The sequence below is a fragment of the Bos grunniens genome, chromosome 2 (genome assembly GCF_055505025.1).
Source record: "Bos grunniens cultivar Pamir isolate PY7600 chromosome 2, Bosgru_T2T1.0, whole genome shotgun sequence".
Taxonomy (NCBI): Eukaryota; Metazoa; Chordata; class Mammalia; order Artiodactyla; family Bovidae; genus Bos; species Bos grunniens.
Genome location: NC_141166.1, coordinates 37154489 through 37179545, shown reverse-complemented (window position 1 = coordinate 37179545; position 25057 = coordinate 37154489). Strand labels below are relative to the sequence as shown.

Here is a 25057-nt window from a genome sequence, read left to right as displayed (position 1 = left end):
CTAACTACTTAGATTTCAAACAAACCTGTTTGGCTACTGAATCCATTCTCTTAACTATACATCTTCTTAGAACATACTGTCATCTATTTTTTCATATTTAGGTTCTGATTTACTGGCATTTGCTTAATTTTTAGTGAGTGACTAATTTCCAGCATTTTGACATTATTGAGTGTCATTATAGAGTTCCAAATAAGTGAAACATCATTCACCATATGGTTTTTCCACTGTAAAGGATAGTTTATTTAATATGCCCTATTGATGTAGCTATTCAGTAATGTTAAAATATTATCAGTCTTGCTAGGGATCTGTATGAGAAAGAAGACTCTCATTTCTTCTTTATTCTGCTAAAGTTTAGATTGAGATTTCTGAAGTATGTTGAAAAATACCATTTGGTTATAATTATTCTGAAATAACATATTTTTAAATAGGTAATATTAAATTTCAAACACTTCAAACTTAAACTTCAGACACTTCAAACCTTTTCCTCAATGTTTCAGTTATAGCCAAAACATTATGTCAATAAATGGCCCGGTTGCTCTTGAAAATATTGTACTTTTCTGCTTTAAGAATTAGTATTGTACTCATACCCAAAAGCATAATTAAGAAGTATCTTGAAAAATATAATTAAGTAATCAAATATTATTAAATTCTTTGTCAAAAATATGTGATTTGTACATATTTACAATTATTACACAAATTAGTGTCTCTAAACACTAAAGGAAACATAGATATTTTATCTTACAATTGTTATAAATATAATAACACATACAAATAGAACATAAATATAATTAATAGAAATAGTATAACTTATAATTATATAAATTAAATTAAGGATACAGATGCATATTGGCTTACTTACCTGAAAAATACCTGAAATGTATAAGCTACCTGTCTGTTGATTATGATTTATTTTTCAGATCTATTTTCTTTAATATAAATGATGGGTGGAATAAAATATAATTTGAATCCATCTGTTTTTCCTGTTTATGACCTGATCTATTTCATTTATTTATTTATTCAGTACATATCTGTTATCCATCTATCATATGCTAGAACAGAGGAAAGAATGATGAACTGGGCATTCTATACAAGGACTTTTTATTTTAGAGTGAGGCAGCATGCCAGGGTTCAGCACTGGTCGTTACAGGGTTATACAGAAAACGTTACCCAATCTAGACAGTAAAGAGAATACTTCTTAGAAGAGAGAACAACTGACAAGTGTCTGAATGTATGAACAAAATTTTGTCTGGCAAACAGATAAGGAAGATCAATACAGACAAAAGAATTGAAAGAATTCACTCCATAAAGGGGGAAAATAAGTAGGAATCTGCTGAAAAGTCCAAGCCTTTGAATTTGTTCAGATTTGACCCTACATAACACTTGCAGTGATGGTTTTTAGACAAGGTCATGGTTAGATTTCCATTAAATTGAGCCCTTGTGGGCATTTTGTCCGGTGGAGTTGTCAGGACTGAAGGCAAGCAGAGTACCTAAATATAGGGTCTCTTAGCCAAGGATCCTTGGACCCCCCAAAAGGTCTGTGGATAGAATTTAGGAGGTTCTCGAACTTCATGGGGGAAATGTTACAAATGTTTGGGGTCTTACATTTAGATCTTTAATTCATGTTGATATATAGTGTAAGATAAAAATTTAACTTCAATTTTGTGCTTGTGGCTATCTGGTTTTGTCAACATATTTGCTAAAGAGACTTTCCTTTTTAAAATAATATTTATGCCAATCACCACTTCAAACCACACTGAATATTAATTCCACTGTTAGAATACTTTATGTAATATAATAAAAAAGCATATTACTATATCATAGATTTAAATTATGCTGACTGGTGTGTTTCAACATAATTTTTTTCATTGTAATCCTTTATAAATTTATTAATTTTATGCATATTGACATACATTATAAAATATTTATTTTATGCCTATTCATTTAAGTATTATCAGAAAGTGACTATAGATTTCATCAGACTGCTACAGGGTCATGGACTCAAAAAAATATTAAGAATTTGGAGATTGCTCCAATAACTCAGGCAATAGATGAAATCCTGAACTAGAGCAATGGTAACTTAAAAGTATGTATAATAAAGAAACAGGCAAATTCAGTATCAACTTAGTGATTAAATAAATGCCAAGAGCCAAAGATAAGGTGAAATCAATGATGCCTACTAAATTCTTAACTTGGGTGATTTGATTGGTTGGTGGTGTGTAGTTCGGGACTCAATGTGGAAGTTAAATTTAACACCACAAGAACTGCCAATAATCAACCATGGCGAGAAGATAAATGAAGCGACTGACTCAGGATAAAGCCATAGTAAGTTCAGTTCAGTTCAGTTCAGTCTCTCAGCGTGTCCGACTCTTTGCGACCCCATTTACTACAGCATGCCAGGCCTCCCTGTCCATCACCAACTCCAGGAGTTCACTCAAACTCATGTCCATACCGTTGGTGACGTCATCCAAGTATCTCATCCTCTGTTGTCCCCTTCTCCTCCCACCTTGACTCTTTCCCAGCATCAGGGTCTTTTCCAATGAGTCAGTTCTTCATATCGGTGGCCAAAGTACTGGGGCTTCGGCTTCAGCATCAGTCCTTCCAATGAATATTCAGGATTGATTTTCTCCAGGATTGACTGGTTGGATTTCCTTGCAGTCCAAAGGACTCTCAAGAGTCTTCTCTAACACCACAGTTCAAAAGCATCAGTTCTTTGGTGCTCAACTTTCTTTGTAGTCCAACTCTTTCATCTATATATGACTACTGGAAAAACCATAGCTTTGACTAGACTGACATTTTTTGGTTAGGTAATGTCTCTGCTTTTTAATATGTTGTCTAGGTTAGTCATAGCTTTTCTTCCAAGGCAAAAGTGTCTTTTAATTTCATGGCTGCAGTCACCATCTGCAGTGATTTTGGAGCCTAAAAAAATAAGGTCTGTCATTGCTTCCATTGTTTCCCCATCTATTTGCCATGAAGTGATGGGACCAGATGCCATAACCGTAGTTTTCTGAATATTGAGTTTTAAGTCAAATTTTTCACTCTCCTCTTTCACTTTCATAAAGAGGCTTTTTAGTTCTTCTTCACTTTCTGTCATAAGAGTGGTGTCATCTGCTTATTTGAGGTATTTGATATTTCCCCCGGGAGTCTTGATTCCAGCTTGTGCTTCTTCCAGCCCAGCATTTCACATGATATACTCTGCATATAAGTTAAATAAACAGGGTGACAACATATAGCATTGACATACTCCTTTCCCCATTTGGAACCAGTCTGTTGTTCCATGTCCAGTTCTAACTGTTGCTTCTTAACCTGCATAATAAATTTCTCAGGAGGCAGGTCAGGTGGTCTAGTATTCCAATCTCTAAGAATTTTCCAGTTTGTTGTGATACACAGCATCAAAGGCTTTGGTGTCGTCAATAAAGCATAAATAGATGTTTTTCTGGAACTCTCTTCCTTTTTGATGATCCAGTGGATGTTGGCAATTTGATCTCTGGTTCCTCTGCCTTTTCTGTAACCAGCTTGAACATCTAGAAGTTCACGGTTTACGTATAGTTGAAGCCTGGCTTGGAGAATTTTGAGGATTACTTTGCTAGCATGTGAGATGAGTGCAATTGTGCGGTAGTTTGAACAATCTTTGGCATTGCCTTTCTTTGGGATTGGAATGAAAACTGACCTTTTCCAGCCCTGTGGCCACTGCTGAGTTTTCCAAATTTGCTGGCATACTGAGTGCGGCATTTTCACAGCACCATCTTCTAGGATTTGAAATAGCTCAACTGGAAATCCACAACTTCTACTAACGTTGTTCATAGTGATCCTTCCTTAGGCCCACTTGACTTAGACCAGCTATTGATTACTATCAGCTGTGGTATCATGCACTATGTATACTGGATTAGCAAATAGAACATTATGTAAAAAAATAATGTCATTAAGCTGCTGCTGCTAAGTCACTTCAGTCGTGTCTGACTCTGTGCGACTGCACAGATGGCAGCCCACCAGGCTCCCCTGTCCCTGGGATTCTTCAGGCAAGAACACTGGAGTGGGTTGCCATTTCCTTCTCCAATGCATGAAAGTGAAAAGTGAAAGTGAAGTCGTTTAGTCGTGTCCGACTCTTAGAGACCTCATGGACTGCAGCCCACCAGGCTCCTCCGTCCACGGGATTTTCCAGGCAAGAATACTGGAGTGGGGTGCCATTGCCTTTCCAACGTCATTAAGCAATTTGTGGTTAATCTGTAAAGAATCATTGTTGTGAATCTACTCTGTATTCACAGTTTTTGTACCAGCAATTATTTGCACTCAAAAGCAAACACAGCTAATGTTGCTTGGTTATAGGCACCAATATTCAAATTTTCCCTCAAAAAAATAACAAAAAGAGATGCTGTCTGTGAAAGTGCTGAAAAATCCATCAGACCTCAGTGCTCTACATCCTGTAAGGCTGGTGATGACAATACCTTTTCCTTCTGTCTTGGGCTTCATCCTTGTCTGATCTTACTCATGCATTAGAGGCCAGTACCTAATAAACTGAAATTCAGTAGGCCTTTCCTCTTATCCAAACATTATGATTTTTCCCTTTCATATAAATCATACTATAATGTGGGCAGACTGAAAACTGAAGCCATTTCTGAAGCACATCATTTGCTTTGTTAGTAGGAACAGATTCAATTTTTCATTCACATATAATTTTACAAGGTATGTAAGTTGAACACTGTTGAACAAAGATAATATCTTATATAAATTTCTGCTCAAAGGTGACAAGCAAATTACATTACTTTAGTTTTTTTCTAAAAATTTTAGCCGTTTATTAGAAACACAGCTGTCAGTTTAGATCAAATATATTCATATTTCCCTGTTATACTATTAGGACCATCAATAAATTTAATTGTCCCTTACAGTTTGATTTCCTACAAAAGTGTTATAACACAATTAGTACTATTGCAAATAATTATTGAACTGTGTGAAAATACTTATGATTTCATATGAGATACATATAATAATAGATGAGAAATACAAAACTCAAGTTAACACTTGATAAAGATTCTGCTCTCATACAAATGTCAGTAATAATAAATGTGGGGACAATATAGTCTGCTTTATGAAAGTGAAACAGAATCCAGGCAGAATAATTTCCAAAGGTTTTAATGATAGCTCAAATATTACTTGCTTGTCATTTAATCATATTAAATACTCTGAATCTAATAAATTATCTGTGATAGACACACTAAACACTTTAAGAATGGGAAATCAGTTGGTTTATTAGGCTACTGACTAAAATCAGAATGTAATGAAATTCTTCTGCATGAAATTTATATTTCTCCACTCTTTTTATAGTGTTTAGAATTGTGGGTAAATGCAGGTTTTGTGGGTAAATGAAGGCTTAGAGATTCTAAAATGTTCTCTGGTTTCTACTGTTAACTAAAAATTACACTAAATAGGAAAGTACATTTTGTCCTATTACCATTTTCTCAGTGATATAACAGTCACAAAGAGTTGAAGCAGAAGCTATACACCAGCCTTAAGTTTATAGACAAAAGGCCACAGGCTTAGACCTTAGAAATATGGTAACATGATTTAGATTGAGCAAAAGGGATCCAGTTAAGAAAATGAGAACTTGTAAAGGAGGAGTATGAGTCTAAAAAGAGCTGAAAAGTAAAAAGCTTGTTCTGTTATATAGAATGGGATGCAGTCAAAATTCAAATATTAGTTAGGACATGACAAACATAAGCCATTTTTGTGAAAACAATAGGTAGAAGAATCTTCTGAGACATTAAAAAGGATAATGCTACTCACATCCTGAGCTACCATTTGTTGACACCAGGGTCAGGTTGAAAGGCCATGGATTCCGAACAATATCTTGCCAATGAATAGTGTCTGTATAACAAAGAAATTTGTTCTGGTCTACATAGACGCCGCCATTTAGGATTTCTGTATTAAAACAAACAAACAGAGATTTGTTGTCAACCTTTTTGATGACGAAAGGTAGTCAATCAAAATAATTTACTCTTAAGCTATCTTCAGGGTTAAATTACAGTTACTTTGTTAATAGTCCAGATTTCTTATAAAATACCTTTTTCCTGAGTCATATAGATTGCAGAAATTTGAAAACATTGAACAATACAAAGAAAAATAACAACTCATAATTCAAACACTCAGAGAGAAACACTCTTCACTGTTTGGAACAGATTCTATCAGTCTCTTTTCTGTTTTATTTCCTCTGAAATTGGAATAATATTGCATATATATTTCATAACCTGATAATTTTGTTAATACTAAATGGTTAATAGTCAAAGGTAATTAAATATTATTCTGTGTTATTTCTAAGGAGAATATGATACGCCAGGGTGTAACTTAAACAGTATTTATTTAACCAATCACCCCTTGGTCATTTAACTTGTTTATCTCTGATTAGCTCTTTAAATTTTTTTTTCCTATAAATAACATTCACAGATTGTAAATATTTTTAAGGCTTTCTGCAAATTGCCAAGTTTCCCTTAAAAATATTGTTTTAGTCAATGTGACATTGACTGGAGTCAGTAAGGTAAGTAATTAGCAAAAAACGGAAGGTAAATTTAATGCTTCAATCACAAAAGTATTCTTTATTCATCTCAAATTCAGTCAAGAGAACTGCCAATTATTCTTTAAGAACAACACAAAGCAAGATATCATAGATATTGTCTGGTTCATTGCAACCGGGCAAGACTGTGATACAATGCACCAAAACCAATGTTTACTTGATTCTTATTTTACGACACTGGCCTTAATCAGCTAACTTGTTCCCTCTGAACAGTGGCTGATTATATACATAGATTCTTGTACAGATAGCTTTACATTATCCAGACAAAAAGGTAGAAAATACGATTTTCCTTCTGAAAATACTATTCTTATCATTTTGAGAAATTGATTAGAAATACATATAGCATCTTCCTACTCAATATATATTACATTTTTCTTCCTAATACAAAAACAAGAGAAATCATATAACAGTCCATAAAGCAGTCAGATACAAAAAACAAAATTCAATTAACAGTGATTTATATAGATAAGCGTTGATTGTGTTTTTTCACATGATAAGAAACTTAATCAGAGGCAGTTGTGGATATTAGTTTAGCTATTCTGCAGTACCCACAACCTACTATGTATGTTGGCTTTATTCATTCCAAGCATAAGATGACTGTTGTATCTAAAGATGTTTGAATTCAAGGCAAGATGAAAACAAAAGAATGAACAGGTGGCTTTTGATTTGAAAAGGGATGTTTCCCCAAGGATTAGTCTGCATATTATTGGCCAGACCAATACCCTAGGCTGAATGAGAAATTCTTAAGGTGGACATATTTTTATGCGAACAAAACCCAAAATGTGCAGGAGTGTTAGCAAGGAAGGTGAGGGATGGGATATCAGGACATCAACCAAATCTGTCTCTTGTGCTGGCCTTAAGAAAATCATCTCTCCTATGCAGTGTGTGCTTAGTCTCTCAGTTGGGTTGGACCCTTTGTGAACCGGTGACCAGGGTCCCCTGTCCATGGGATTTTTCAAGCAAGAATACTGGAGTGGGTTGCCATTTCCTTCTCCAGGGGATGTTCCTGACCTAGGGATCGAACACTTGTCTCTTGTGTCTCCTGCATTACAGGTGGATACTTTATCCCCTGAGCCATCAGGGAAGCCCTCTCCTGTGCCGTATTCCAAGCTAAACCTTTAAAGAAAGTGAAGACTGTCTGAATGAAATGAAAGTCACTTAGTTGTGTCTGACTCTTTGTGACCCCATGGACTATATAGTCCATGGAATTCTCCAGGGCAGAATACTGGAGTGGGTAGCCTTTCCCTTCTCCAGGGGATTTTCCCACCCAGGTCTCTCACATTGCAAGTGGAATTTTTAGCAGCTGAGCCACAGGGAAGCCCAAGAATACTGAAGAGGGTAGCCTATCCTTTCTCCAGGGGATCTTCCTGACCCAGGAATTGAACCGGGGTCTCCTGTATTGCAGGTGGATTCTTTGCCAACTGAGCTATGAGGGAAGCCAAGAGTCCCCTTACACCAAAAAGCGGCATAAAAGAATGAGAGGAACATGTAATACCATAAAAAAAGTACTTGTGGAAGTAAGATTGGAGGTCACATATAAAGTGCCTTACTATATTGCATGTATAAAATCCTCCAGATTAATTTTGACATTGTAGGACTTTCCACATTTAAAATCAATCCCATTTCCATTGTTAATTGTATCACTGACTATTGGATCCATTTTCTCAAATGGGAGGGGGGAAAAAAGAAACAAAGAAGTTAGATCATCTTTCTACTTCTACAACCCAGTTCATTATTTTTCATGACTTAACCATACAATCTTCATCAAAGCAAGAAGGGAGATGTAAGAGGTAAGAAAGATTGTGAAAATGGATTTCTGCATTAATGTTTGGCATTAAGTTTCTGTCTAAGAAATGTGAGGATCTCATACTAATAGCTTTCTCATGAGACATTAGGTGATGCTCTTCTGCTCTAGGAATAATTCTTCATTAGGTGACAAAGAAAGGAGATTTTGACTGCTATCCAGGAAACAAAGGTTATTTTTCAGTCTAGATTTAGAAAAGCTCTGCTTTAAAAAAATGTGAATAGAAAATGTAATAGCTCAAACAATGTAGAAAGAGTATATTTTTCAGGAGTCACATTTTAATTTAAATAGTTCATACTGAAGGAACACAGCATCCATCTACAACTTCCTATCTAAAAATATTCAAAAGAATTAGATTATATTATGCTGAATAATAATCACATCAAATCCCTTTCTTCAACAAAATTAATCTCCTACCAATGTCAATGTTTATTTCTTAGAAATACTCTGTTCAAGAGCTTGGCTTATACATGGAAAAGGATTTAAAAAAGAGGCAATAAAAATTCAAGTATAATCTTACATGTTCAAATTTTAAACTGAGACTATAATCATGATCAATCTGGATGATATTTTTATCATTCTGAATTCAAAACTCAGCATCTGCTAGCAATTCTGGTCATCAGGATTTATAACATTTTAGTACTTAATAATAGATAGTTTATTCATGCATGTGTATATTTTCCCTGAAAGTAGTTTTTTTTTTTTTCCCTTTATGTTTGGCTTAGACCATAATCTGCCTTTGAATGCCATAACTTCACAATCAAAAAGTGTATATTTTATTGAAATTTATAGAAGAGTTTTTGTGTACACTTCATCTTATATTTTCTTTTGATAAACTTGATTACCTGCATATGCATCAGGAAATAATGTCAAATTGCATTTACTCATTTATATCATTTATATTTATTTCAAAACTTTATACAGTGTTAGTGTTAGAATATTAATTAATATGTTCTGTGTAAATATATTCAGTTAGATTTATTGCTGTACTAAGAAAATTCTAGGAAAAGGTATTAATTAACCTGCAAGAAAGTTGCTAAAAGACACAGATTATTTACCTGACAAAAGGGATAGCTAATGTTTCTACCTTCACTGACCATGAAAGAAAATGAAAGTGAAGTCGCTCAGTCGTGTCTGAATTTTGTGACCCCATAACTGTAGCCTACGAGGCTCCTATGTCCATGGGATTTTCCAGGCAAGAATACTGGAGTGGGTTGACATTTCCTTCTCCAGGAGATCTTCCCCATCCATGGATTGAACCCGGGTCTCCTGCATTGTAGGCAGATACTTTACTGTCTGAGCCACTAGGAAAAGCCATACAGTCATTGACCATAAAAGCTTTTCTAAAATTATGTTTAGATTAGAAAAAGGGACAAAGATTAGAAAAATAGAAAATCTTGTTAAGATATTTATCTAGGATGATACCAGAAAAATGTCTGGCTATACCTTTGCTAAGAGCTGTGTCAACTTTGTTACACCAAGAGTTTGTATTCCACTAGCAGCATGAAATTGTGATTAATAATTATATGTTAAAATCATGACACAAGACAATTTCAAAGGAATCCAGGCAAATGAGGCACAGATTTAATTGAAATTCAAACAAAGATGCCTGGAAGTATAGAAGGGTTCAAAAAATGTTGAATAACTAAATGGGTTTAAGGTATAATAATCTCATTCCATTTAACCTCACTTTTCCTGCAGGAAATATATCAGAGTAAATAAAGACAGACACAAATAGATTCTTGGTCACTGAAACAACTGGTAGAAAAAAATCTGCTATCTATTGTCTTCAGTTCAGTTCAGTTGCTCAGTCGTGTTCGACTCTTTGCGACCCCATGAATCGCAGCATGCCAGGCCTCCCTATCCATCACCATCTCCAGGAGTTCACTTAACTCACGTCCATCGAGTCAGTGATGCCATCCAGACATCTCATCCTCTGTCATCCCCTTTTCCTCCTGCCCTCAATCCCTCCCAGCATCAGAGTCTTTTCCCATGAGTCTTATCATATTATATAAAAATATTTCCAGCAAGTTCACAGAACAAAACGGTCTTCTATAAAAATTCCATTGATGCTTGGAACTGTGGTGTTGGAGAAGACTCCTGAGAGTCCCTTGGACTGCAAGGAGATAAAACCAGTCCATCCTAAAGGAAATCAGTCCTGGGTGTTCATTGAAAGGACTAATGTTGAAGCTGAAACTCCAATACTTTGGCCACCTGATGGGAAGAGCTGACTCATTCGAAAAGACCCTGAGGCTGGGAAAGATTGAGGGCAGGAGGAGAAGGGGATGACAAAGGATGAGATGGTTGGGTGGCATCACCGACTCAATGGACACGAGTTTGGCTAGGCTCAGGGAGTTGGTGATGGACAGGGAGGCCTGGCGTGCTGTAGTTCATGGGGTCATAAAGAGTCAGACATGACTGAGCGACTGAACTGAACTGAAATACAATAAGATATATTAAATACAACTTTCTATGAAAAAAGTATAGTTTCATTATTTAAACAACTCCACTAAACACTTAAATATGTTTGTGTCTCAAACACTTCCTACTAGATTAATATGTGCAAGTCAAGTAAAAAAAAATAGCTTTTTTGGGTACTAAGTAAATTGTAAACTGCACTCCTCTCCAACGTGTTAAATTTAACATATATAGCACATGATTTATACCTGAAGTATTGAGACTAAACTCCATGAAAGCAGGGGATATTTTTCACTGCTGTACCTATTATGTCAAATTTGAAACAACAGTTACTCAATGAACATTTGTTAAATCGAACTGAAAAAAATTCCCCTGACATTTGTTACCAACACTGAACAGTTCATTCCTGGTATAGTTCATAATTTTAAATTACATTCTGACCAAACCAAAGAAGAATAGAAGTTATCTTTTTTCAATAAGCACTCTTTAGGAGAAAAGATAAGTTATACCCATTTCAATGCAGAGTTCCAAAGAAGAGCGAGGAGAGATAAGAAAGCCTTCCAGAGTGATCAGTGCAAAGAAATAGAGGAAAACAAGAATGTGAAAGACTGGAGATCACTTCAAGAAAATTAGAGATACCAAGGGAACATTTCATGCAAAGATGGGCATAATAAAGGACAGAAATGATATGGACTTAACAGATGCAGAAGATATTAAGAAGAGGTGGCAAGAATACACAGAAGAACTCTACAAAAAAGATCTTCATGACCCAGATAATCACAATGGTGTGATAACTCTCCTAGAGCCAGACATCCTGGAATGTGAAGTTAGGTGTGCCTTAGGAAGCATCACTATGAACAAAGCTAGGGGAGGTGATGGAATTTCAGTTAAGCTATTCCAAATCCTAAAAGATGATGCTGTGAAAGTGCTGCACTCAATATGTCAGTAAATTTGGAAAACAGAGCAGTGGCCACAGGACTAGAAAAGCTCAGTTTTCATTCCAATACCAAAGAAAGGCAACGCCAAAGAATGCTCAAACTAGTGCACAATTGCACTCATCTCATATGCTGGCAGTGTAATGCTCAAAACTCTCCAAGCCAGGCTTCAACAATACGTGAACTGTGAACTTCCAGATGTTCAGGCTGATTTTAGGAAAGGCAGAGGAACCAGAGATCAAATTGTCAACATCTACTGGATCATGGAAAAAGCAAGAGAGTTCCAGAAAAACATCTATTTCTGCTTTATTGACTATGCCAACGCCTTTAACTGTACATATCACAACAAACTGTGGAAAATTCTAATAGAGATGGAAATACAAGACCACCTTACCTGCCTCTTAAGAAATCTGTATGCAGGTCAGGAAGCAGTTAGAACTGGACATGGAACAAAAGACTGGCTCAAATAGGAAAAGGAGTACGTCAAGGTTGTATATTGTCACCCTGCTTATTTAACTTATATGCAGAGTACATCATGACAAATGCTGGGCTGGAAGAAACACAAGCTGGAATCAAGATTGCCAAGAGAAATATCAATAACCTCAGATATGCAGTTGACACCACCCTTATGGCCGAAAGCGGAGAGGAACTAAAGAGCCTATTGATGAAAGTGAAAGAGCAGAGTCCAAAAGTTGGCTTAAAGCTCAACATTCAGAAAACTAAGATCATGGCATCTGGTCCCATCACTTCATGGCAAATAGATGGGCAAACAGTGGAAACAGTGGCAGACTTTATTTTTTGGGGCTCCAAAATCACTGCAGATGGTGATTGCAGCCATGAAATTCAAAGACACTTACTCCTTGGAAGGAAAGTTATGACCAACCTAGATAGTATATTAAAAAGCAGAGACACGTGTATACCTGTGGCGGATTCATGTTGATATATGGCAAAACCAATACAATATTGTAAAGTTAAAAAATTAAATTAAATTAAAAAAAATAAAATAAAAAGCAGAGATATTACTTGGCCAACAGAAGTCCGTCTAGTAAAGGCTATGGTTTTTCCAGTAGTCATGTATGGTATGGATGTGAGAGTTGGACTATAAAGAAAGCTGAGCGCTGAAGAAATGATGCTTTTGAACTGTGGTGTTGGAAAAGACTCTTGTGAGTCCCTTGGACTGCAAGGAGATTCAACCTGTCCATCCTAAAGGAAATGGCAACCCACTCCAAAACTCTTGCCTGGAAACTCCCATGGACGGAGCAGCCTGGTGAGCTGCAGTCCATAGGGTCGCTGAGGGTTGGACACGACTTAGTGACTTCACTTTCACTTTTCACTTTCATGCATTGGAGAAGGAAATGGCAACCCACTCCAGTGTTCTTGCCTGGAGAATCCCAGGGACAGGGGAGCCTGGTGGGCTGCTGTCTCTGGGGTCGCACAGAGTCAGACACGACTGAAGCGACTTAGCAGCAGCAGCAGCAACAGCACCCTAAAGGAAATCAGTCCTGAATATTCATTGTAAAGACTGATGTTGAAGCTGAAACTCCAATACTTTGGCCACTTGATGCAAGGAATTGACTCATTTGAAAAGACCCTGATGCTCGGAAAGATTGAAGGCTGGAGGAGAAGAGGATGACAGAGGATGAGATGGTTGGATGGCATCACCAACTCAATGGACATGAGTTTGAGTAGGCTCTGGGAGTTGGTTATGGACCGGGAGGCCTGGTGTGCTGCAGTCCATGGGGTCACAAAGAGTCAGACATGACTGAGTGACTGAACTGATGTGAGGTCATTTTTACTGGTTCCCACATTTCATTAAGCCAGGAGTCATTTCTGTTTTGTTCAAAACTGTACCCTGGCACAAGCCAGATGTACTATAAAAGTTTGCTTCATGAAAGAAAATATAATATTTTGAGTATAAAAATATATATTATATATTATTTTGAAGTTAGAGTTTTTATAAGTTGAATGAGATAGAGCTTTCTTTATATAAGCTATTAATTGATAATGTGCAAAATTACTAAAGGTCAAATGTTTAATATTTATAAGGTACATTTAGGCAATTTTCCTTGGTATCCCTAAACCCATTTTGTTCACCAGAAATCATTATTATTTATCAGGTGAATAAAGATGACTTTGAGCTATCAGAGAAAGACAAAATTTCCCTAATCTGTGCAAAATATCTAATACATGCTACACAAAAGTCTAAACGCATGTTTTATACTGAACCATAAATCTACCTCTGGAGAAGGAAATGGCTACCCACTCCAGTATTCTTGCCTGGGAATCCCAGGGACAGAGGAGCCTGGTGGGTTGCTGTTTATGGAGTCACAGAGTTGGACATGACTGAAACGACTTAGCAGGAGCAGCATAAATCTACCTCACAATGTTACATCAATCATTTTTTAGAAAGGTGTAAAGTGACAATATGACATTCTAGAGAAGGCATAAAGTACTTTTGTCTTAGCGTTTCACTCCATAAAGATTGTACATTTGACCATTTATTTCCCTCTATTCTCATTTGCATGAGAAGGGAATGTTTATGTTATTTAAATAAGTTCTTTTGTACTTTTCATTTCTTTTCAAATGCTAGTTATTATACTAAACTTGGGGGATGAGTGACCATTAAGAGAATCATTGACATTTTGCAAATATATTCTCTCAAAAGAAAATGTGATAAAATACTGAATCCTGGCATTTGTTCTCCCGCCCTGTATGAAACAGCCTAATTGTGATGTAGCATCCCTGCTGAAAATACAGATTAATATGACCTTCTTCCTCAGTTTAAGAAGTTGACAAAATTGCTTTGACCCCACCAGCCACAATTCATAAACAAGATTGAATGTCTTTCTCTTTTTACAAAGTAAAGATTATAACTTTAAGTGCAGTTAGCCATATTCCACTTTAGTCTATATGATTGGTATCAACAGTAAACATTTCCTTTTACTCACAAAACTATCAAACACAAGCAAGGATGAAATATTAAACCTCAATCCTTGATTGTATATCTAAATGTCTTTTTTTGCTTGGGTGCATTTACAGGTCAACCTTAGAATTAAAATGATAATAAAAATAAAGATTGCACTTGTCTAATTGAGAACCTCTGAATAATGCATATATCAGACTTTCATTGCCTATCCAAGCCAAAGGTCATAATGAAGAAGTCAAAACCCAAAGTAGCAAAAGTCCATCTTCAAGATGAAGCTACAGGAAGCAGTTACTGGATTTCCTCAGACATAAAGCAATGCATCTTTTTCACTGTCATCACCTTAAGCCATGAAAGTCTGTTGGCAGATAATGATACAAAAGTAATATAGCTCACATCATCCACCTGTGATACTTAATACATCATCTCTGGAATGGAGTTGGTCCAGAGATTTCTGTATCTTTCCCAAACCCAGACCTTTCAGCTAGGAGCACAATGAATTGCTGCTACCCCACTGGGTCAGCCCTCAAGGTTCATTATTAATAAGCTGAGACTCTAAAGGCTAATGAGAACCGGGTGCTTGAGGAGACAATGGCTCATTCATCATCAATCAAGCTTTGAAGTTTTTATACAGATGATTTAAGGAGAGTTGAAGTGTGCAAAATTGAAATGTCACATTTGTATTGGGAGTGGGGAGAGGGTGATAATGTAAATGAGTGATGTAACCTTCTATATTTCAGCTCGATGATCAGAGTCAAAAGCTCATGATGCAGATACCAAACGTTAGGAAGAAACAGTGGGCAGTTTTTTTGAACAGAGCAAGGCGATTTCAAGAAGAAATGATTAGAACATTCACTAAAAGTCAGCTTAAGATAGAAAATCAGAGCAAAATCAATCTTTATTTCAATTGAACTGAGCTCAGTAATTCTCCCCGCAATGTTCCAACATATTAATACACATTTCAGGATCCAATGTTTTAGCTTAAATCCAATCAGTATTTTTTAGCTTGAGTCCTAGCTCTGCTGAGAAGTCTACCGTGACCATTTAGTTTTTAGAGAAGAAGTGCCTCTAACTCTTATGACACTGATTATCTGGATCACTCATCTAACAAAGCAAATGCTACTTCACTTTCTTTGTTCTTTTGCGTACTTTTCTTTAGCATAATATAGGTCTCTGGAGGATAAGAACCACAGCATACATCTTTTTGGGGCCCTGGTACCAAAGAAAGTGTCAAGTACATACTAGAAATTCAAATACTTTTGAGGATTATAATAATACTGATATCTTCAGAATGTGACTAACATTTGTAAGAAGTTGTTAGTTGCTTAAATAATAACACAGTAGTGATATCTTCTCCTTATGCACTAGATGATATTTTCATTATCTATACACAATATTAAAATGTGTTTGATCTTAATATATCAATTCTTTCTATTCATTAAGGAGGTAGTAATCCACTTAGACATTCCTAGTCTCTGGTAAATTTTAAAATAAATTTTGTATTGTAACTGGCCGTATATTACAAATACAGGATCTCCTTCTCAAATTGTTGTCTCACTTTATTATATAATTCTATATATGTGTCAACATGTTTAATATTTTTTGTAATGATTTCTCCCAAACTTATACTCCCCCTGTATTTCCATATTTCCATTATAATCAAAGTAACATGCTGTAAAACTCAAAACTTGAGATTTATAATTAATTCTTTCACCTCAATATTTAATGTCATGACACTCTAAATAAAATTCTCATAATGTTTATTTTAATTTATCCTATTATTTTTATATTCCCTGCTACTTCTTAATTTAGTCTCTATTATCTCATAGAAGATTCAACATTTTGCTCCTAATCCAACCTCCCCACGAATTCATCTTATATATCACAGTTATAATATATTGAATATTATAGGTAGATGGAAAGATAAAAAGATGATAGATATAGGTAGGTAGGTAGAGAGATAGATTAATATTTCTCTATTAGGGCTTTGAGTATAAAACAATAATACTTAATCTAGTTAGCTGGATAAAACTAACTTCAAAATCTAGTTCTTTGCTTACTAGATGTTTGACCTTGTATATATTTGTGAGACTCAGTTTGTTCAACACTATAATGGGATATTGTACTCATAGGCTCTGCCATACAATTATGGATTACATTACAGTTTATATTTAGTAATTATTCAAATAGCTGTTTATTGATTATATTGTCTCTTAATGAGGATCCTTGCAGACTGCCACAAGACAGTTATATTTTTGTCTTGGAGCCACAGCTGGCCATGAAACATAAGGAACTGCAGTTTTTGTACTGAACAGTCATATTACTAGCTAAAGCTAACTACTGTTTAAAAGTTAGACAATTATAATAGACTCGGGACACAATAAGCAGTCTCTGCCACTGACTCAGAAGAAATCTTTTGGCATTTTGTACATACATACAAAACCTAAATCTTGTGACTTGAACAGTGCAAAATTTTTTTCCCAAATTTCTACTGAAGTACAATATACATACAGAAGGGCTTCCCAGGTTGCACTAGTGGTAAAGAACACGCCTGCCAATGCAGGAAACATAAGAGATGTGGCTTCAGATCCTCTGGAGGAGGGCATGGAAACCCACTCCAGTATTCTTGCCTAGAGAATCCCATAGATAGAGGAGCCTGGCAGGCCACAGTCCATAGCTTTGCAGAGTTGGACACAGCTGAAGTGGCTTAACAATCACACATGCATATATACAAAGATGTGCATCTATCATATGCAAAATATTTTTTCAAACTGAACACACATGTACCCAGTACTCAGATCCAAAAACAGACCATTCCAGCACAACAGAAGCCTTCCTCATGCTTTCACTCCCTATTGAAACCTCTATCCTAACTTTGAGCAAGATCACTTTCATATATTTTTGTACATTATACATAAATGGAAAAATATTACATGCATTCTTCTTGTCTGGCTCCCTTTTGCTCAACATTATGTTTGTGAAATTCACCTATACTGTTCATTTTCATTGCTCTATGGCGTTGCATGTGTTTATCTAATTCTACATGGACATCTGGGTCGTGTATTTTCCACAGTTGAACTATTACTTCTAGTGCTACTAGAACATCCTAGGATATGCCTTTTAGTGACAATATGTACACATTTATGTTGTAGACATACACAGAAGTGAAATTCCTGGGCCTCAGTGACAGTTTTCCAAAGTGCTTTTGCCAATTTATATTCCCATCAGTACAGTATGAGAGATCTACTTCCTTCTTAACCTTGTCAGCCTGTGTGTTTTTTTTTTTTTGTACCCATTCTGGTTAGTGGAAAGTGGTATCATTTTAATGCATACCTCCCCAATGATTAAGGCTTTATATTGTCACCCTGCTTATTTAACTTATATGCAGAGTACCTCATGAGAAATGCTGGGCTGGAAGAAGCACAGGCTGGAATCAAGATTGCTGGGAGAAATATCAATAACCTCAGATATGCAGATGACACCACCCTTATGGCAGAAAGTGAAGAGGAACTAAAAAGCCTCTTGATGAAGGTGAAAGAGGAGAGTGAAAAAGTTGGCTTAAAGCTCAACATTCAGAAAATGAAGATCATGGCATCTGGTCCCATCACTTCATGGGAAATAGATAGGGAAACAGTGTCAGACTTTATTTTTGGGGCCTCCAAAATCACTGCAGATGGTGACTGCAGCCATGAAATTCAAAGACGCTTATTCCTTGGAAGGAAAGTTATGACCAACCTAGATAACATATTCAAAAGCAGAGACATTACTTTGCTAACAAAGGTCCATCTAGTCAAGGCTATGGTTTTTCCAATGGTCATGTATGGATGTAAGAGTTGGACTGTGAAGAAGGCTGAGCACTGAAGAATTGATGCTTTTGAACTGTGATGTTGAAGAAGACTCTTGAGAGTCCCTTGGACTGCAAGGAGATCCAACCAGTCCATCCTAAAGGAGATCAGTCCTGGGTGTTCATTGGAAGGACTGATGCTGAAGCTGAAACTCCAATACTTTGGCCACCTCATGGGAAGAGTTGACTCATTGGAAAAGACTCTGATGCTGGGAGGGATTGGGGGCAGGAGGAGAAGGGGATGACAGAGGAGAGATGGCTGGATGGCATCACTGACTCGATGGATGTGAGTCTGAGTGAACTCCGGGAGTTGGTGATGGACAGGGAGGCCTGGCTGCTGCGATTGATGGGGTCGCAAAGAGTCGGACATGACTGAGCAACTTAAGTGAACTGAGCATACTATTTTGGAAGTGTAATTTATAAGGCAAAGGGTTTACTTCCATTTACCTGAAAATAGATATTCCTATGTGTGAAACATTTACAAATCACTGTGGTAAAACTGATTTCTTTTTGAGGTTATTAGTAAACAACTGAGTGATTAATGTACCAGATGTAACCCTCCTAACTTTTTAATTTCCTGTAGGGGGGCTCTGATTCAATGTTTTGGAAGTGGCATTTCATAATATTTTAGAAAAATGCATTAAAACTATACCAAAATTATATCAATAAACAGAAAATTATGGCTTTGAGAAGTTGAATGAAAAAATTAATATTAATGAATGAATAGTGAAAGTGAAAGTCACTATCATGTCCAACTCTTTGTAACCCCATGGACTGTAGCCCATCAGGCTCCTCTGTCCATGGAATTCTCCAGGCCAGAATACTGGAGCCAGTAGCCTTTCCCTTCTCCAGGGGATCTTCCAACTCAGGGATCAAACCCAGGTCTCCTGCATTGCAGGCAGATTACCAGCTGAGCCACAGTATCTATCTAATAAAAGAGAGATGAACATAATCAAAGGTATATAAAGAGAAAGAATGAAAAACTTGCTGTCTTCTTCTTATTAAAACAGAATACCCCATTGCATAAATATCAAACATTTTTATTCCCCATCCACTGGAAAGCCTTCATTACAGACAACGATCTTCTTAAGTAATGGTTCCAAGTTTCCAGAAAATGTAACTGCTTCAGTGAAACAAATCAGTAGAGTTCATTGCTTTCATTACCAATAAGGGGGATAGTTATATTAGTGTGTGGAAATGATTTGTCCCTTTTATTTACAGGCTCTAATACCATAAGCCTGGGATATACTACAAGGTCACTTTCAAATATCTCACCTACAGTATTAGTTTATATAGTTTTAATAACTTCTCACAATGTGTGATTTCTTCACTATTTCTTTAGAGTTTTTCAGAAAAGTATGCTTTTTCTTGATGATAATAATAAATAATATTGCTATATATGTTTGTTGCTGGCAAGCTAAGACTTGCAATAAAAAACCAAGCAAGAGAAATCAGAATGATTTAATCTTGTAGAATGATTATAATATAATTACAAGCATCACCATTTCAAGAGGCTATATAAAGCTAGTAAAAAAATCACAAATGCATGGCTTGGGGGCCTGAATGTCTCTGCTAAAATGTCTATAATATTAAAGTAACACCAAAAATAATAAATAAAAAAATTACAAAATAAAGAAATCATGAAATATGAGTGCAAAGAATCAGATTCTAGAACACTTACAAACGCACAGATAAGTCTACAATGACTATTTATTTTAAGTACAGTTTTAATCCAAAGACAATTATAAAAGAATAATTGAATAGGACTAGTTATCATTTTGTAAAGCACAGGTTTCAAAACCTGAAATAACAGGTATCATGGAAAAATGGAGAGAGGAATAGTTATGAACTTATATTGGTTTGCATAAAGTTTTAAATTATTATACTTTTTTTTTGTTTGAGTCACTAAATCATGGTCAAATGCACAAATCTTAAATTCAATGTTTTTAAAATATATGTGTGTTTGGTGTTTATGTATCTGTCTCCATGCAGTCACCACCCAGACAAAAATAAAGAATATTTCTATTCCTCTGAAAGTCATCCTGGCTCCTTCTCAACCAAGCATTCCCAAATCCACTATTCTGTCTGTCACCACATATTAGTTTTGCCAGTGTGTGATGTGTGTGTGTGTGTGTGTGTGTGTGTGTGTGTGTTAGTCACTCAGTCGTGTCTGACTCTTTGTGACCCCCATAGACTTTAGCCCACCAGACTCCTATGTCCATGGAATTCTCTAGGCAAGAATACTGGATGTCTCATTCCCTTCTCCAGAGGATTCTCCTGACCCAGGGATCAAAACCAGGATTCCCACATTGCAGGCAGATTCTTTACCATCTGAGTCAGCAGGGAAGCTCTTCGCCAGTACAAATGGAATAGCACAGTATATATTCTTTTCCCTTGCCTTCTTTTACTTAAAATAGTTTTTCCTTGTCATTTATAAGCTCTGTCACTCAAGGCCAATTTTATTTTATTGGACTCTAGTTGACTTACAATGTTGTGTTAGTTTCAGGTATACAGCAAAGTGAATCAGTTATACATATACAGATATCTATTCTTTTTCTATATTCTTTTCTCATACAGACCAGTACAGAATATTGAACTTACTGTGCTATACAGTAGGTTGTTAGTTAGCTATTTTATATATAATAGTGTGTACATGTCAATCCCAATCTCCCAATTTATCCCCCCATATTTGCTCAGACTGTTTAAAAGTTAAAGCTACATACTTAAAATATGTAAAGAAAAAGCTCATAAAATTTCTTTGAGAATATTTAATGAATAATTATATCCTATGGATCCTAGTAACACCACTGATAATTTTCATATTGTGATTTCTGATGTCATAAAAGACGGCTCCACTATACAATGGTATAGCTCTGTAACTTGTACTGTCATATCTTCTAAATTAAGATATACTTTTATCTTAAAATGCTTCCACCATAAAATGCTTCCAGGGTTAATAAATAATGATTTAAAATGTATTTTGGGTATTTGGCTGCTCTTGGAGACTGGACATGAAGAAATGACCCAAGTGCCAAGATGCATAATATGTCAGATGGTTCAGTCAACTAGAGAGCTGACATTCAAGAAGGGAAAACTACTGGAATATAAGATGTTGTATAGGCTTCATTCCTGTGGGTAACCATGACTCTCCCCGTAGATGACCTGTGAGACTTTGGTTATGTTAGTTATCCTCCCCAAGTCTCAGTGCCCTTATCTATAAAGTGAGGATATGGATATTAATGATGCCTCCCTCACAGGGAAATTATAAGGAGAAAATGAGTTAATACATGTAAATGCTCATCACAGTGTCTGTTAGGTGACATTCAGTCAATGCATTATTGTTATCACTATGAAGGGGAAGATAAGAAGAGTTCTCTGGTAAGCTGATTGCTTCTGTCTTGCTTGATAATTATCTCTGCTCCCTTTCATAAATACACTTTTGAGGCAGGGTTCTTAGACCAAGTTATATGTGGGTTGCATTTGCTCATTTTCAACAATTACTTTCAACTTGAGTTTCAGATGCCCTTTTAGGAGCATAGATTCTGGAAACTCATTAAATTAATCAAGATGCTAAATCCAGAATTTTCTTTTTTGGTTAGGATTCCTGTAGCCCCAAAACATAACAAATGAAACAGAATGATAAATCAAAGTGCCAACTGCCTCATACAGAGACAGGGATCAAACTAGGATCCAAAGGCCCCCCAGATTCCAAAGCCCATTGTTAATCACCTCACTCTAGCAGCTCTTCATAGTGCTTCCACTGCTTGGATTTATTTCTAATCCAATATTTCTCTCTATTCTTACAGAAGTCCTAGAAGTTAATTAATACTAATCTAATTTTATAGATAAGAAGAGTTTAGAGAGTTCAGTATTCTAGAGAACTACGATTCCAGCTCATTCTGCCTGCTGAGTTGGGGTCCTGCTTTTAAACTTTATTCTATACTCCTTCCATAACAGGAAGGAAAGACTGAGAAATTTAAGGGGGGTGGGCAGCAAGTTTAAGCAGAGATGAAGCACAACTTTAGCTTATGCAATCCAAGTATAATTAAGAAGTCACAGTAATTTCCCTGAAGTCTTTTTGAAAATACTTTATTGAGTTGAAAGGTAAAATTATGCTTTTAAGGTATCTTTTCTGCATGAAAAACTGTGTATTTAAAAAACATCCTGGCTCTGTTAGACGGTTGGACTACATCCCAATCTCATCATTGGAGGTGCGTTCCTTTTGCCTCTGTTGAAAGTAGACACATAGGAAAAGGCAGCACAATAAAATTTCAAGAATTCAGCCTACTTAAGTAAAAACACTGAATTAAAGAAAAGAAAGGCAATGTTATTATGTTCAAGTACTCTGGAAACTCTATATGTGCTTAGTTTTGGGTAGCTACATTTTAATAGAGTAAAATGATTTTTAATTACCTTATCCAAATCATAGCCAGAATAGAATCTGTCTCTATGTTCTTTGCAACTGGATTTTTAAAGATAAGAAAATGGGTAATTTAGATGTATAGGGCATCTGGTTCTCCTAACCAAATCTGCATTCTCTGTATATTATTTTTTTCTTAAGTGCTATTAAGCAGTTAATACAAAGAGTACAAAAGAGCAAAGCATTCAAATTAGTAAAATAAAATCAGTGAGAATTTAAGCTTAAATTCTCATCATTTTAATGGCTCACATGAAGGAAAAGGAATTCAAAAATTAAAACATGGTAAAATGTAGATTTATCAAGATATCTTCTTTGTAGGTAATAGTATTGAATTGAATTGTATACAACTCAATTTTGTAAGATGACTGAAATATTTTCTTGGGGTATACATTTAAAAAAATTATCCTCCCTTCTTTATTATAACAATATATTCAGTTTTAGATACGTGTATAATATAACCTGTTTTATGTTAATAGTGGAAAAGGAGGTAGGTGATTTTACTTGGAAGTTGGGGAAATTTCATTTACATTAATTTCATAAACATATTGAGAAACCAGATAAGTATATACTATACATAGATGAATTTTTATTCTACCTCTAACAAAAGGATGCATTAAAATCAAAGACTTCATTATCTTCCAAATATGAAGTCCTTCACTAAAATTTTCTAATATATAAAGTAGAACTACATAGAAAATTAGTCTCCTGTGATAATCTCTATTTTAAGCTACCAAGCTTCAGATACAAGGGGAAGAAAGGGGGTGAAAAAGGGAAGAAAAAAAAAAGGATAGTACCTAGATCAGCACAAAAATCTGGACTACCCGTGGTGATGTTAGCAGGAGTACCACTCGTGGCTTCAGTTCTACTTTACCACTGTTATATACACATCTTTCCTTATGATTAAACAACAACATAAAAATATTATTTTTTATCATATTTTGAGAACTGTTCTCAGCAATTTTCTAAGTGGCCCTGGTCCTCTATTCTCATTTTATGCTAAGGCTCAGAACAATTAGAAGGCAACATCTGGCAAGTATTGCTCCTAACTAGATGCCAAACATAATTACTTTAAAAGTGTATTTGTGTTGAGATCAGAAATAAAAAAAGAACAACATCTTCATGCCTTAAAATACATTTTCAAAATAAAAAAAATTTTAAATGTTCGTTTTGTAATCATTTAATATTCTCTTTTCTCTGAAGCTCTAAGAGTTATAATCTAAAGTGAAACTGAAGGGAGCTTCATCTCTGATGTGCACCTAGCTATTTTCGTGCTTCAAAGCCTACAGAACCATCTGCTTGTTGGCAGGTGTAATTAATTAGCTAAGTAGAAGAGACGCTCCCTTTTAGAGTGAATAGGAGGAGAGGAGGGAGAAGTCTGTGAAAACCCAATCCTGGGCAGACCAATCGGCTGGGTGCCTCTGGGCAAATTTCTGATGCTGAAAACTCATTGAATTTAATGGTTCTTAATTTCACAAGATTTCTAATTACAGCTAGGATAATAAGATGTGATCCAAAAGTTGAAAAAAATAAAAAAAGTTGGCACATTTTCAAGGAAAATCCTTCCACACAATGTAGACATGCTAAAGTGTAGAAGTTTATGTATTTATACATTTATCCACTAATTCACTCAACTTTGCTAATCAGGAGTTTTAAATCTATTTGGCTAACAGGTGGTAAATGCATGTTTATAATAGGAAAATGTATCAAGTTAATTTTTTTTTATCCCAACCAACATTTCTTTTCAGAAGTACTTAGAAGTCAATCCAAAGAGTAGTGCATTGTGACTCATTTGATAAATTAAAAAAGGACTATATTCTAAGAAAATGAAAGAACAAAACATAATACAAACCAAAACCATAAATTTCCTATAGATTTGTCTAAATAGCCTACATTAGCTTTTTGTTGGGCTTCTCTGGTGGCTCAGACAGTAAAGAATCTGCCTACAATGCAGGAGACCCAGGTTCAATCCCTGGATCAGGACGATCCCCTGGAGAAGGAAATGGCAACCAACTCCAGTATTCTTTTCTGAAAAATATCCCATGGCAGAGGAGCCTGACCAGCTGCAGTCCATGGGGTCACAAAAAGCTGGAACACGACTGAGCAACTTTCATTACATTATTAAGTTTTTGGTAAAAGGTCTAAATGATAAGC

At 35.7% G+C, this 25057-nt stretch overlaps 1 protein-coding gene across 6 annotated transcripts in view; it reads right to left on the bottom strand.

Moving 5' to 3' along the window:
• The window catches only part of ERBB4 (erb-b2 receptor tyrosine kinase 4), a 1279082-nt gene that overhangs the window by 399470 nt on the left and 854555 nt on the right, over positions 1-25057 (bottom strand). For all 6 annotated transcript variants that reach the window (XM_086341936.1, XM_086341945.1, XM_086341948.1 and 3 more), the window contains exon 4: positions 5779-5913. In XM_086341936.1, the coding sequence (XP_086198062.1) occupies positions 5779-5913 (135 nt within the window). The remainder of the gene's footprint in view (positions 1-5778; positions 5914-25057) is intronic.